The sequence below is a fragment of the Mus pahari genome, chromosome 5, assembly GCF_900095145.1.
Source record: "Mus pahari chromosome 5, PAHARI_EIJ_v1.1, whole genome shotgun sequence".
In the NCBI taxonomy this organism is placed as follows: domain Eukaryota; kingdom Metazoa; phylum Chordata; class Mammalia; order Rodentia; family Muridae; genus Mus; species Mus pahari.
Window position 1 is genome coordinate 45,372,550 of NC_034594.1, and position 14,280 is coordinate 45,386,829.

The window sequence follows — 14,280 nt, forward strand, 5'->3', positions numbered from 1 at the left end:
GATAGAGCTAGGATCCCTAAAGCTGCAGAGCACATGGCCTTTGAGGCTCCAGGGAAATAGGGACTCACACATCATGACATGGATATAGTTGAGTTGCAGTGTAGACTCTTCTATATGACCATGAGTGGAAGGGAGTTGAGAGCCTCTAGTACCCTTCCCCCACCCCTTCCCCTGCCAATTCTAGTTCTTTCTGCCCCAGGATCTGGAAAGAAAAATGTTACCTCCAATTCCTTTTAGGTTAGGATTTTAAACAAGAAGATCGATTTTAGCAAAGTTCAGTCAAGATGTGGTTCCAAGGATAACATCAAACATTCTGCTGGGGGCGGAAATGTAAGTAGAAGCTTCCATGAGGAAGTTGCCTTGATCGTGTGGAGCCTCCTGCACACCCAGCACCCTCTTTCCTTCCTCACATGCCTCATGACACACTACTTTCTCACTACGTGTCATCTAGGGTAGCGGCTTGCTTTCTTGGTGACGGGTGTCCCATCCTTTTCTGTCAGATCATTGGGAAGGGAAAGCTTGCTAGACGGACCACAGCAAACCCTCTTTGCCTGCTAACTGTTTCCTGGCCTTTTCAGTCACGAGAGTACTTCTGTCTCTATTCCTCTGAAAAAGTGAGCCAAGCTCACCCTTTTCTAACCCCATTTAAATTACTCTTGAGGCAAAGACTGATATTCGTGAAAGTGCTCCGAGTATGTAATGCCAACCCTCCATTGTTCATTATTCATGAAAGCTAGGATATCTTTTCAAATAATACAAAATTGGCAAAGCAGGACTCATCTATAATTCAAAGTGAAAAGACTGTAGTTCCAGCATGAATTCTATCCTGATGGGATTTTTTTTTTTTCCTGTCTCTTTCATTTAGTGTAAATAACGCCTTATGAAAAGAAATGAATTCTGAATTCATGCTTGTTACATGTTGGTTGAGGCAGAGTTGAAGCAGTCAGGTCAACTCAAAGAAAGCATGGTTCCTCATAAAATAAGGAGAATTTCAGCAGGCATGGCAGGCTGGCTATGTTTCTGCCACCTAAACATTAGGCTCTGATCATCCGTGATTTTTTTTTTTTTTTTTTTTTTTTTTTTTTTTTGGTTTTTCGAGACAGGGTTTCTCTGTGTAGCCCTGGCTGTCCCGGAACTCACTCTCTAGACCAGGCTGGCCTTGAACTCAGAAATCCGCCTGCCTCTGCCTCCCAAGTGCTGGGATTAAAGGCGTGTGCCACCACTCCCGGCGATCATCCGTGATTTAAGTAATGGACAAGGTATCAGACCCTAAACCTCTCAGAGTCTAAGAAACCCCTGTCATCTCATTCTTCATCTGGGCAGAAATGGATTTAAGCACTAAAAAAGAAAATATTAGTCCCTTCTATAAAGAGCAGCCACCCGATAAGCAAAGAAGTCTGAGAAAGGTAGACTCTGCTATGGGATTCCCACAGAGTGTTTGCTGGGCTCCTTCATGGATGCCGGTCTATGCCTTGGGATCAGTATCCACACCGGCTTGGTTGCTCTTCTGAGTATAAGTGTATGTAACATCATGTGATCCTTCACAGATGAAGCTCTGGTCCAGTTTACTCCCTTAAGAGTAGCAGAAGATGTACCATGATGCCCTCCCTACATGGCAAATGCCTCCAGTTCCAATACAGCAGTAAGAATAAGTTCAGATAACTTAAACTCTCATACTAAGGTAAAGAGGGAGCTTTGGGCCTACAAAACAGCGGTTTTAAACATTCCTTAAGAGAGGAATTATTTGTTTTACTGTTCATATCCCTGAGGAATGCTTACCTTCTTAAATTCTTACATTCTTCTGATGTTGATGGACAGTGGTTCACTACAATGAGCAATGGAAAACTCTGCTCCAATTACAGGCAGATGAAATATTTTAATGAGACATAAATCAAGAAAAGTATTATCATTTTCTAACTCAGTGTGCAAGAAAGATTCCACTTAGTCAAGAGAAGAGAACAGTTTAGGAAAATTCACTAAGAATTTTCTTCTGTCGTCATGCTGGTCTTGTTACTGTGAGCAGCATTAGTCACTTCTATATAAAAGTCACTTTGTAAATAATAACCCATCCTCCTCTTGCTTCTTTGCTATGAAAAAAAATAACATGTATCTTTTTCTCAAAAGGTGCTTGCCTTATTAATATAAATATCCCAATGCTCTCACAACATTATCTATTTTCTACTAATAAAACTTATATTCCAGGGTTTTCACCTATTCGGGTTCTTCTTTCCAGTTTGTAATAAATGGAACAGATTGTGTGTGTGTGTGTGTGTGTGTGTGTGTGTGTGTGTGTGTGTGTGTGTGTGAATGTAGTTAGTACTACATATTACAAGTGCGGGTACATGTCCAAAATTGTGTATAAGCTTGGGGGAGGTGGGGTGGAGCTTCCGTGTCTAAGCCATCTTAAACTCATTTTCTGTGATTCACACAGGTACAAATTGTTACTAAGAAGATAGACTTAAGCCATGTGACATCCAAATGTGGCTCTCTAAAGAACATCCGTCATAGACCAGGTAAAAAAAAAAATAACATATTTGTAAAAATTTAAAATCATTAATTGGATTGAAGAAGTATACAATTCTTAATATTTTTGTGAAAAAATTGACTGAAAAAAAAGTGTTTCAAACTCTTGATACTTCATGCTATTAGAAATAGAAACTTCTGACTCAGAAAACAAAACAAAACAAAACAAAAAAAGTAATAGAAACTTAAGTTTAAACTGTCAATGCATCTCACTTTGATATCAATGAACCTAATGACCTGGAAGAGACCATGTGTATAGAACAGGCACAAACATTGAGGCTCTTTAAAAACATATAGACTATAATATTCATCAAGTCTTATAGATAAGAACAGTGACCAAAGACAGTATTTCTAAATATTTGTCATAAAGTTGTGTTGTCTTCATTATGTAAAACGGAACTGAGTATCAGAGCTGAGGAAAGTTCTTTATCTGATTCATTTCTCCAACTCTTTCTCAAGTAAATATGTACTGGAAATCCTCAACAGGATGCAATATTCCCCCAACTTACTTGGCATTAGGCCCTCTTGTCATCTTAGGGTATCTTATAGGAGAGTGCTTTGAAATAGAAATTAAGTTTCCACTTGCCTTAGCCAGCTCCTTTCATGAGTATGAATGTGACATGAGTCATTGTCGCTCTGAGTATCACAGATAGTTTCTTTGTGCTAAATCCCACCTCCAGGCATGCATAGCAATGGATAACTTATGTTCTTGAGAAAACTTTGACACTATACAGTTTATAACACAACCATTAGATTATAGGATGGCAATATAATTTGCTTTATTTTAAGTAATTTAACCATACTTTTCGCATCTTAACATATAAACCAAATGTAGATAACTAGATTAATCACTGTCTCAAACACTCTAAAAAATGAGATATAACAATAATTGAGTTGAGACATTGGGAGAGGAAATTATTAGGACTCTTTGGGTTGGCTGCAAAGATAGGTAGGCCAAGTCTCAGAGTGGACAACAACATTAGAAGTACTTAGGAAGAAGTCTTCACTGAGCCAAAGCGTATGACAAACCAAGATGATTGAATCTGTAGATATGGAATCTGCATTGCTAGATACAGAACTGCCCTAAGGGATCCATCTTCCCTTTCCATGAGCAATAGGGGCATGTCCTTTTGTTCAGATCTTCAAATTCCCCAGTCTATAACTGGCCTACCTCTGCACAATTGACTTGTACTGTTCTGTTTATAGCATAGCTGAGGTATTTTGCCACATTGCCATTTTTCTTGCAGAATACAAAAGAAAATACTGGTTTATTTGATTCTGGACAGATGGAATTAGTCAAATTCACCTGGAGTTTGGATGCTCAGAAACCGTCATAGAGATTAGGAAATATTCTGTGTATGAATTGCTGGACATAAAAGACTATTGTCACAGACTCCCACTTGTTTCTAAATCTGGTCCCTCTATTATAACTAAATCAGATGACTAAATTCATAAAGGAAGTGTCAGCGTGGTGATCCTTGACAAAAGCAGTCTTTTCACAAAGTTGCTGTGGGAATGTGCAGTGTCTACCCTGAAAGCAAAGAAAACAGTTCAACACCTAAAGGCACAAATTGAAATGCCTACACATTACTTTAAAGCCTGACAGAGATTACAGGTTTTCATAATTACTGTTCATTATGTCCACCAATGAATTTTAAATGCAGAGGCATATATCTCTACATTCAAATGGGCTTGTCTAAACTTAAGTCTTACGTAAGACTGTCCAGGGGAAAAGCAACAGAACTAGACTATGCAAGTTTCCTTTGCTGGGTATAGTTTGTGTCTGTGTCAGATTATTTTTCTTTCCTTTTAAGAAAAACTTCAATAACATTTTAACCAAACTATGTTGACACAACATACAGTCAAAAAAACAAAAAACAAAAAAAGAAACCTTATGAGAGTAATTTCTACCAAAGGCTAAGGCTACCAAAAGTGCAAAAATAAGTAAAGAATATATTTAGTTATTCTCTAACTCCCAACCAAGACAATTGCATTTCTATGAATCATTATGAATGAAGCTAATCCCATAATCACAACCAATAAGTAAGAAAAACAGGCTGGGTATAAACACAGGAAAAACAATCCACCATGAAAAGATACTTATTTAGAAATATCTCCCATACATGTGAATTACATGGTAGTTTATACATCCTAAATTTAAGGAGAAAAAAAAAAATGAATGTTTTTGAAGATGTTTTTTCAGGACCTCCCAATTTCAAGAACTCCCTAGCCAAGCCGTTGGGTGTTAACATAAATGTCTAGAGTTAGCACAATAGAGGTAGATGTCACAAGCTTAAGAGACATGAGATTATATCTCCATGAGACTTCTTTCTCTATGCTTATCTGTCAGAGAGGACACTATTATCAGGAAAGTTTCCCCAGTGCCAGCCTCCTCCATTGTACTTGGGATGTGCTGACCCTAGCAATTTCCCCAAGTGTGGGGAAACTCAACTAAATAGTATGTGGTGGTAGTAGGAAACTCACTCCAGAAAATTTACAGAGATACGTAAGCATCAAGAATTCCAAACTGAAAAGGTGTTTTCCACGTTTGCTTTTAGAGATCTTTTAAAGCATTTTTTTAAAGCAAAATCCCATGGAAATATACGATTAAAGGATCAAGATACAATTCTTTCAGACAAATGAATGTGATTGAAATCAAGCACCCAAGTGAAGCAAATCTCTTAAATGCAGATATATTTAAAAGATCCTAGCTGCCAGGCAGTGGTGGTGCATGCCTTTAATCCTAGCACTTGGGAGGCAGAGGCAGGTGGATTTCTGAGTTTGAGGCCAGTCTGGTCTAGAGAGTGAGTTCCAGGACAGCCAGGGCTACACAGAGAAACCCTGTCTTGAAAAACCAAAAAAAAAAAAAAAAAAAAATCCTAGTCTACCTTTCTAAAAGCACTCAGCCATGGTTACAAATAGGCTGAGAGATGCTGGGTAACTATTAGTTAGTACTACTACTACTACAACTACTACTACTACTACTACTACTACTTAGCAGTGGTAGAAGAAACCCCTATGTTTTAAAGTCTGCTCCATCCCTGAAAGTCCATAGGGATAGAGCAAAGAACTCTTTTAAGGGGTTGTTGTGGCATCAGAACCATCAGCAGATTACCACACTTGAGATTGTTTGCATTATAGGAAACATGATCAAAATCCTGTCTCAATGTTATCTGGACCACACTAGTGGTAGGGTCAAGTTAGCATCTGTCCAAGAACCTGTTCAAAGTCATAGCCTAGCATTCCATATTAAAGGAGGGAATGTCAAACTAGCTATATAGTATTCAACTCATTTCATCAGCAAACTTGTTGCTGATGGAAATTTACAAGTGAAAGAAGTATTCTTGCTCAATGTTTATGGAGGATTGGTTCCAAGATTCTATATAGATACTCAGTTCCTTAGATCTCTTACATAAAGTGCTGTATATTCTCCTTTCTATAAAGTTTAAATCATCTCATTATTATTTATAACATCTAACACTATCTAAATGCTGTGTAAATCTTGATTGTGTAACATTCAGGAAATAATGATAAGGAAAATGTTCTGCAGACATTCAATACAGATGCAATTTGTCTTCACATATTTTCAAGTCTAAGACTGTAGAATCTGCAGATACAGAGAGGTAACTGGATATTGGCTGTTACATACTGTCCCACTTTGATTTGTTGCTATGATGAACACTGTGACTAACAGCAACCTAGGGGAGCCACGGGTTCACGTCAGCTTGGACTTTTAAGTCACAGTCTGTCACTGGGGAGAGAAGGACTAGGACCTAAGTAGAAACTGAAGCAGAAGCCATGAAGAGATGCTGCTTGTTGGGTTGTTCTCTGTCTTGCTTCCTGACTCATATTCATGTAGCCTTCTCCCAGCCCAGGCCCGCTTGCTCAGGGATGGTGCCACCCACAGTAGGCTGGGCCCTCCCACATCGATCAGTAAACAAGACAATCTGTAACAGATCTGGACAAGCCATCAGTTAAGATTCTCTCAGATGACTCTGGGTGTGTCAAGTTAGCAGCTGAAGCTCTCTGGGACATGCATCATCACAGCTTAAAAAACTCTTGAGATAAGTGACTTGTTCCCATGAAGATCAGTAAAAAACAGTTTCATTTCCATTTAGTTTGTTCTAGTAAAAAATAAAATATTAAATATCCAAAGGTTAAGAAAGGATACAATACGATATTTTCATTACTGTGTTATTTTTAGAGGTTGTATTATAACAAGGAAACCTCTCTGGTTTCTAAGACAGACATAGATTTGAAAAAAAGTAATGTATAATACATGAAGTAATGTGTATAACAGAATAGGAAAGATGACATTGTCTTGGATCGTAAGGCAAAATGAAGTGGGCTGAAAATTTTAACAGATTTCTCCCATGTCTGCTTAGGACAGGAAAATATACCTTCTCTGGCATTCTATATGGCTTATCCTTGTGTGAATGTAGTTTTTATAAATGTAAGATTCCATTTCAGCAAGGCATTTAAAAAAGGCTTTCTCTCCTGAAGGTGGTGGACGTGTGAAAATTGAGAGTGTAAAACTGGATTTCAAGGAAAAGGCCCAAGCTAAAGTTGGCTCACTTGACAATGCTCACCACGTACCTGGAGGTGGTAATGTGAAGGTGAACCAGTCATGTTTCTTATGAAATACTCTTTTTAAATTATTTTTTATTTTTGATGTTATAATGTACATAATATAATACATTATTATGTCATTCCCCCTCCCCTTTCCTCTCTGAAACCTTCTTTTTCTTTCAAATTCATGGCCATGTTTTTAATTAATTTATATATATACACATATATATGTATACTTTAGTAACCCAGCATAATTCCTAACTACATTCTGAAATAGCTTGATCAAAATGGATCTCTGGTTAAAGAACTTCTCAAACAGGAAGGAGAGGTGCTAGGCTGAATACACATCATACTCTTTTATGAACTGGTGGGAAAGAGCTAGTGACTGGTGAAGATGCTTGAGCGAATGAGAACTGATGTTTCTCTTCAACAGATTGACAGCCAAAAGTTGAACTTCAGAGAGCATGCAAAGGCCCGCGTAGATCATGGGGCTGAGATCATCACACAGTCCCCAAGCAGGTCCAGCGTGGCATCACCCCGACGACTCAGCAACGTCTCTTCTTCTGGAAGCATCAACCTGCTCGAATCCCCTCAGCTTGCCACTTTGGCTGAGGATGTCACTGCGGCACTTGCTAAGCAGGGCTTGTGAATACTTCTCCGTTAGCACTGGAGTAACATTTAGGCATGAGCTCTTGGCAGGAGTGGGCTCTGAGCAGGTGTCATATTCATTCTTTACAAACCATAGAGAAATAATCTCATCCCCCAACTGTAGTAATTGTTACAATTTTATATAAAAAAATTAATAGTATATGCAGAAAATGACCTGAATTCCATCCGCAACAAGAACACATGGCTTTACATGGATACAATCGGACAATTATTTTCGCTCTGCTCTGTTTTGCATGGAGTATTATTATTATTTTTAAAATTGCATTTTTACCTTTCATGTGCCTGAAGGCTATCCAATACATTCTGAAAGGCCTTGTTAAAAAATCCAAGCTGCTCATTTCCCTATTCTGTTTATGGTTGAAAAGATTAAAACCTACCCATTGTCACTTACTACAGGTTCAATGAAATCGAGGAGTCTGATTGCAGGAAGGAAAGAGCATGTAAGAAACACATTTTTCAAAGTGTTATTTTGTATAAATGGGAAGAAAGATGCAACTAAGTTATTGACGCTTGGGACCTGGATGAGTATGTCAGAGTATGCCATTCCAATAAATTATTTAACTACAAGCTAGATTTAAGGCATTTGAGCGTTGGTTGAAGAAGTGGTATCAAAGTGCATCTCTTAGGATTGATGCACTTTTGTTAGGATGGGCTTGTGTCTGATTAGAATGTCAGTTGATTGGCTAGATTTGTGTCCACGCAATCAGTTTCACACCCCCATTCCATCTGTTTGATACAGTATTATAGATATAAATATATATATATTTCTCTGTGGCCATTTGTGATACTTCCTCATATACTTGAATATGATACTTCTTTATTCACAGTATCTGTGTCTCCTGCACCCTTTGGTGTTGCAATTTTAGGTATGTGAAAGTAGATGTTAGCAGGGTTCTCTCCCTATTTAAAAATAAATTTTAAAAAGACAAAGAGTTTTAGCATGAAGTTGCTTTCTGTAACAACTCAAAGCTGTAACCCTGTTTTAGTGCCAGAATCAAGTCTTTCCTGTGATGCTAGAACATTTTCTTTTTCTTTGCTTCCACCAACATGGAGTTTGTGGAGTGGGTCCAGTTATGCATAAAGGGGTTTACAGATGTTGGTTCAAGGATTATGGATTTCTCTCATGTATAATCACTGAATAGTTAGGGTTTTATCCCTCTGATTATCCATGACACCAATCTCTTACTATTCATTACTCTTTCTTCTATTTCCTTTTTCCATTTGCTAAAGTTGAAAGTAGGAAAGAATAATTTTGAATAGCTTTTCTTGTTCTCCAAATAGTATCTGTTCATTAAATTCTGTGATAGAATATATTTGGCTTCCTTCCCCCCAAAGACCTCTTGATCAAAAATGAGAAATACAACATATTAAGAAGCTATATATGTAATACTTTTGAGACACAGATATCTAAATCCATCTCTCCAGGATTCTTCATGAACATGGAACATGGTATTACTTATTCATGAGTAAATGTTATTTTTTCTTGTTTTATATGCAATCAAGACATCATAATTCAATTAATATCATTTACAAATCATACTTAATGAATAAGTAATAGTCAATGGCCCCAAATAAGGCAAAGCATTATCAAACCGAGTGGACTTTTTTCCTTAATATTTAATTTGTTCTTTTACTTGCTCAGGATTGGTGGGTGGAATCTGCGGAGATAAATGTGAAAAGTTGTCTAGGTGTTTTATGTCTCTGAAATAAACCAAGCCCTGTATATAAAGGAGAAGGTGAACATGAACAGAAAGATGTAAGAGTGTCTAAGACAGAAGGCAAGGGGATGCAAAAGCGGAGAGAAACAGGTGGCAGTTTAGTGACCCATTGAGTATTATAACCAATGTGACAGTCACATAAAAAGCTTTGCATCAAAAGGAGACAGTCTTCATGGCTAGTAGGTACACACACACTACACTCATCTTTGTAAATTGGTTATTTTTTATATACCTTCCTTACCTTCTCTTGAAACACACAGGGAATGGAAGAAGGAATGACTGTGTGTGGAGAAGTACAGTCTTTTCTTACATGTTTTGATAGACAAGGATTAAAGTTGTCTAGGGGAAAAAAAGGTAACAGATGATCCACGTGGTTTTAAAAGATGCAAGAAATAATTTCAACCCAGTTTATTATAAAAATTAAGCCTAAATAAACATTTTCTTTGTGTTAAAGTTCAGTTTCTTATGATGCGTGTTCAAAATAAAATTATGTAAGCCCCAATGTTAATAGATCTAGCACTAAAATAATCATTTTTTTTCTAATGTCAAAACAATTATAATGGATATAAGTCCTTGTTCTATGTGAAATGTGTTTCTCTATAAGGTTATCATGAGAAGGACCTGAATTTTTGTAGGAGACAAACAGAGCAAAGCACAGGCTAAAATCATTTCCTTATGGGAATGTGGGATGGAGCCCACCTTACCTACTCTCTTAAGATAATGACTCAAATTAAGCTTTTTGGACACCACTTTTGTGGGGATACACATACGCTGATCTAGAAATGAAAGGTGCACTGCTCCATTTCTAGATCCACTAATGCCAGTTTCTCTCTGGCTTTAGCCTTTGAGAACCTGTTTAAGAATACGTAAGTATCCAGAGCTCTGAAGAGTTCGAAGGCCCGCTTTTTCAGTGAACTCACGCACTCTGGGTCTCCTGCAACTGACAATTGGGTACCTTGCAACAATGCAGGAAGGATCCGAGTCTATGATGAGTTTCAAAGGCCGAGTTCCTTTAGGAACTGACTCTCTCTGGATCCGCCTGCTGCGTTCCAGCAGGCTGATGGGCTGAAATCCCACCCATAGGAAAGACCCCTGTGCAATTCCAGCTCAGTTTGGCTGAAGGTAGCTGAAGAAGAGATCCAGTAAAGGGAAGGATAGACTGTAGTTGGCCTTCTCCACACACACTCACACAGATGTGGGGTGGAAGAGAGATCAGAAGCCAAGTGCAGCGTTATGTCAGTAGTAATAAAGAAATGATATAAATGCGAATAATTCTGACTGAGCCGCATTTATAGCTTTCCTCTCATATTTCATGCCACAGGGAAAAAAAGGGAATGATTGGCGGTAGAAGTAGCAAAGTAAAAGTAGATTAATCATTTGGAAAAGGCAAATTTCGGGCATTTCTTCAAGATTGATGTGCTAAAATTAATACTTATGTTTGTGTTTTTACACCTAGAAGTTTTAGACTGGACATGTAGATTGAGGCCAGGTCCCTCTGTTGGAGAAGATTTTTTTTTCCCATACCCCTAAAAAATGCCAATCATGAAAGTCCACTTCAACTTTAGCAAAAAGGGGGGAAAATTCAACAAAAAGTATACTCTGTATGCTGGGATCCCAAGGTTCCAACACACCATCTGTGGGGGGTTCTTTCTTCTGATAATTCTAGAGCCTGTTACCATAGAAAGGTATTTCTTCAATGGCTGGTTGTAGTTAGTTCATGTTTTTCAATCAATTTGCAAATGTATTTGTTGCTGTATAGTGATTGTTTTGCAAAATAAAATTGCTTGTCACCTAACTACAAGTTTCAGATTTTTAAAAAACATTATTTCTTCATCTCTGGAGGGAAAAATAGGTGTGTGTGTGTGTGTGTGTGTGTGTGTGTGTGTGTGTGTGTGTGTGTGTGTNTGTGTGTGTGTGTGTGTGTGTGTGTGTGTGTGTGTGTGTGTGTGAAATATATACATATATGTGTGTGTGTATGATAAAAAGAATATCTTACAGATTTAGACTATTTACTGTAAGGAGTGAATTTTGTGTGTGTGTGTGTGTGTGTGTGTGTGTGTGTGTGTGTGTGTGTGTGTGTGTGTGTGTAAGTGATATGCACATGTACATACAAATCATTTGATCCAATCAAAGAAAAACAGGTTTAAAGGCCATAATTACCTATCAGTTTCTTATTTGTGTTTGTTCCCTATAGAAAGCAAGTCCATATTACCCAATCTACTTGATAAACAAATGTTTTGTTTTGTTTGTTTTTAGTGTTAGGCATCAATTCCAGGACAGTGCACATACCAGAGAAATATTCTACCACTGAGCCACTGAGCTAGATCTGTGGAAATGCAGTTTTCTATTCTAAAATAATAGTGTGAGTGAGACCCAGGTCTTATACAAATTTGTACAAAATTATTTTGTGAAAAATAGGTTGGGGGGGGGATACTGATTTTTCCTACCCCAAACCCAACTCATGCCATTGTCTCCCTTTCAGTGGCTCTCCAGGGTGTTCCTGAGTAAACCCTGGCTCATTATAATACACACACCACTGGATGGAGAGTTAAGATAAGAAGACTCTAGATATATGAACTTATATGTAGAACTACAAATACCAAGACAAAGCATGAACAGAAAAGCCCATGCTATGCAAATGAGTCAAAAATCCTGTGCTAAGGTAATTTATAGCCCAGCTTGGTGCAATGATGTCCTTGGGCTGCTCAGCTGGCTCCTGTATGTTTCCCCCTTTGGAAGCTCATCCATAATATTTTTTTTTCCATTGTGCTTGTCACTATCTACAGTTTTTTGTTCCAGGACATAAGAACATAGAACTGATGATGGGTGCCAACTAAACACCAGTATCAGCTGACATCATTAGTAGGATGCTGTGTCTTCCCAGTACCAGAAACTTAAAATGGCTTAAGCAGGGGTTCAATTTCTTGGTTTAATTAACTACCTAGACAAGTCATCTGTCTGCTGTGTTCACTTTTCCTGGGAGAACACAGGAGAATATCTAGTCACCCCAATGTGTTCCAATGACAGACTGCTGTATGAATTCATAAACCAGTGAGTTTATTGTCCTTTCTTAATGAACACAGGAATTACATTCAGCAGCATAGATGACTGCACATACAACCAAGTCACCACAAAGTGCTCCCCCATGGATACTGGCCCTCCTTGGTAGGGGTCAATAGCTCCATTACCATAGATCTAGCTAGTTCTGCTTTAGTTGCCATGGCTAAGGGTCGGAGTCACAGAAAGGTATCTGGTTATGATGGGAGGAAAAAGTACCAAACATTGTTAGGGTTCAGGAATTGTTGAAGGAAGACCCCAGACTCAAATAGTATGCAAGAACAAAGAGTGTTTACTCTGCAGAAACAACCAGCATGCTAGGGTCACCACAGCATCAAAATGGCGACAACTCCAGACAAAGGCACACAGACCTTCTCATAGGGAACTGGGGGAACTCTCTAGAATGATCCAGTAATCTCTAATATAATTGGTAGGGACGAAAGCTCTAACATTAGTACAATTTTGATTAGCTACTGTGTTAGGGTTAGGTAATTTAAAACTTCATTGGTGGGTGCTGAGATGTCCTAGACAAACTGCATCAATCACAGGATGGGCTAGCCCAGCACAGTTGGTCTATCCTGAGATCAGATATCTCCCAATCATGTGGCTATCTTCAGGCTGTTCCTCGGATGGGGGATTTTATTGTCTTGTTCCTGGACTTTTAGGGTCTGCTGCTTGAGAGGATGGTAACCTACCATCGTGTTAGTTTATTAGTCAAGTCATTAGCTGGTTACAGCTATTAGAAAAGCAAGTGGGTCTGCCTTACTTATAGACACCATGCTAAAAGACAAGGAACTCACTTTACAGTGACTGCTCCCAGTGATCAACCACCTGTGTCTCATTCATGGCCTAGTTTCATGGTCTGCTCCTGGAGTGGATGATGTATGGCCTAGTTTCTGAGTGGAGAGAAAGGGATTAACAGACCCCTTCAACACTACTGTCTGGCTGGAACTAGATACCCAAAAGGTTGGTCAAGAAGGGCTCTCCTTCCCAGCTTTGGATCCAGTCATTCAAAGACATCACCAAGAAAATTTCCTCTTCATCTTTTAGGCCTCCTTCCTCTGTGTTGCCTTTCATCTCAATCAGGAATCCCTTCTATGACAGGCACCAGAAACTCCAGATTCCACAACCTACCAATGCAACCCTCAGTCCTGTTAGATTGCCCACCGTCCACATTCTAAAATCCATGCAACTCTCTGGATTTCCTGCTCAGTTATGTCATCACCACTTAGGCTTTCACTTGCATTTACCAACCTTAAAACACCTCCTTAGACCCTAAAACATTTTCTTAGATCCTCATAATTTAAGCTTTTATATCCTCAAACCTTGCATAAACTTTACAGTTTTTTTTTCCTATCCAATTATTTACCATCAATGAGACACAGGTGGTTAATCACTGGGAGCAGTCACTGTAAAGTGAGTTCCTTGTCTTTTAGCATGGTGTTTATAAGCCAGGCAGACCTACTTGGTTTTCTAAGAGCTGTAACAAGCTAATGAATTGACTAATAGACTAACATGATGGTAGATTACCTTGAATAAGGAGCTAGTTACCTGTCCTCTAGCTGTCCAGCTGTAGTTAGCTTAGCTACCATTGTGATCAGAGACCTGAGAAGAATAGATTATAACCTAAATGCCATGTATTAATTCAAATGACAAAAGTTTTTCTATATTCTACTACCTAGACAATTCTCCCAGGTTCTTCTTGTCATGAAGGTCCAACTGTGGCAAACATTTAAGGTCTATT

General features: G+C 38.5%; 1 protein-coding gene and 1 pseudogene across 10 annotated transcripts in view; both read left to right on the top strand.

Moving 5' to 3' along the window:
- Nucleotides 1-11,274, top strand: part of Map2 (microtubule associated protein 2) — a 252,376-nt gene extending 241,102 nt beyond the window's left edge. For 6 of the 10 annotated variants that reach the window (XM_029538732.1, XM_029538734.1, XM_029538735.1 and 3 more), the window contains 4 exons: nucleotides 238-330; nucleotides 2,432-2,513; nucleotides 7,027-7,139; nucleotides 7,526-11,274. In XM_029538732.1, the coding sequence (XP_029394592.1) occupies nucleotides 238-330; nucleotides 2,432-2,513; nucleotides 7,027-7,139; nucleotides 7,526-7,741 (504 nt within the window). In that variant the 3' untranslated portion in view covers nucleotides 7,742-11,274. The remainder of the gene's footprint in view (nucleotides 1-237; nucleotides 331-2,431; nucleotides 2,514-7,026; nucleotides 7,140-7,525) is intronic. The other 4 variants (XM_029538737.1, XM_029538736.1, XM_029538740.1 and 1 more) reach the window with 1 other exon arrangement.
- LOC115064179 lies at nucleotides 4,859-5,009 on the top strand (annotated as a pseudogene).
- Nucleotides 11,275-14,280: the final 3,006 nt, after the last annotated feature.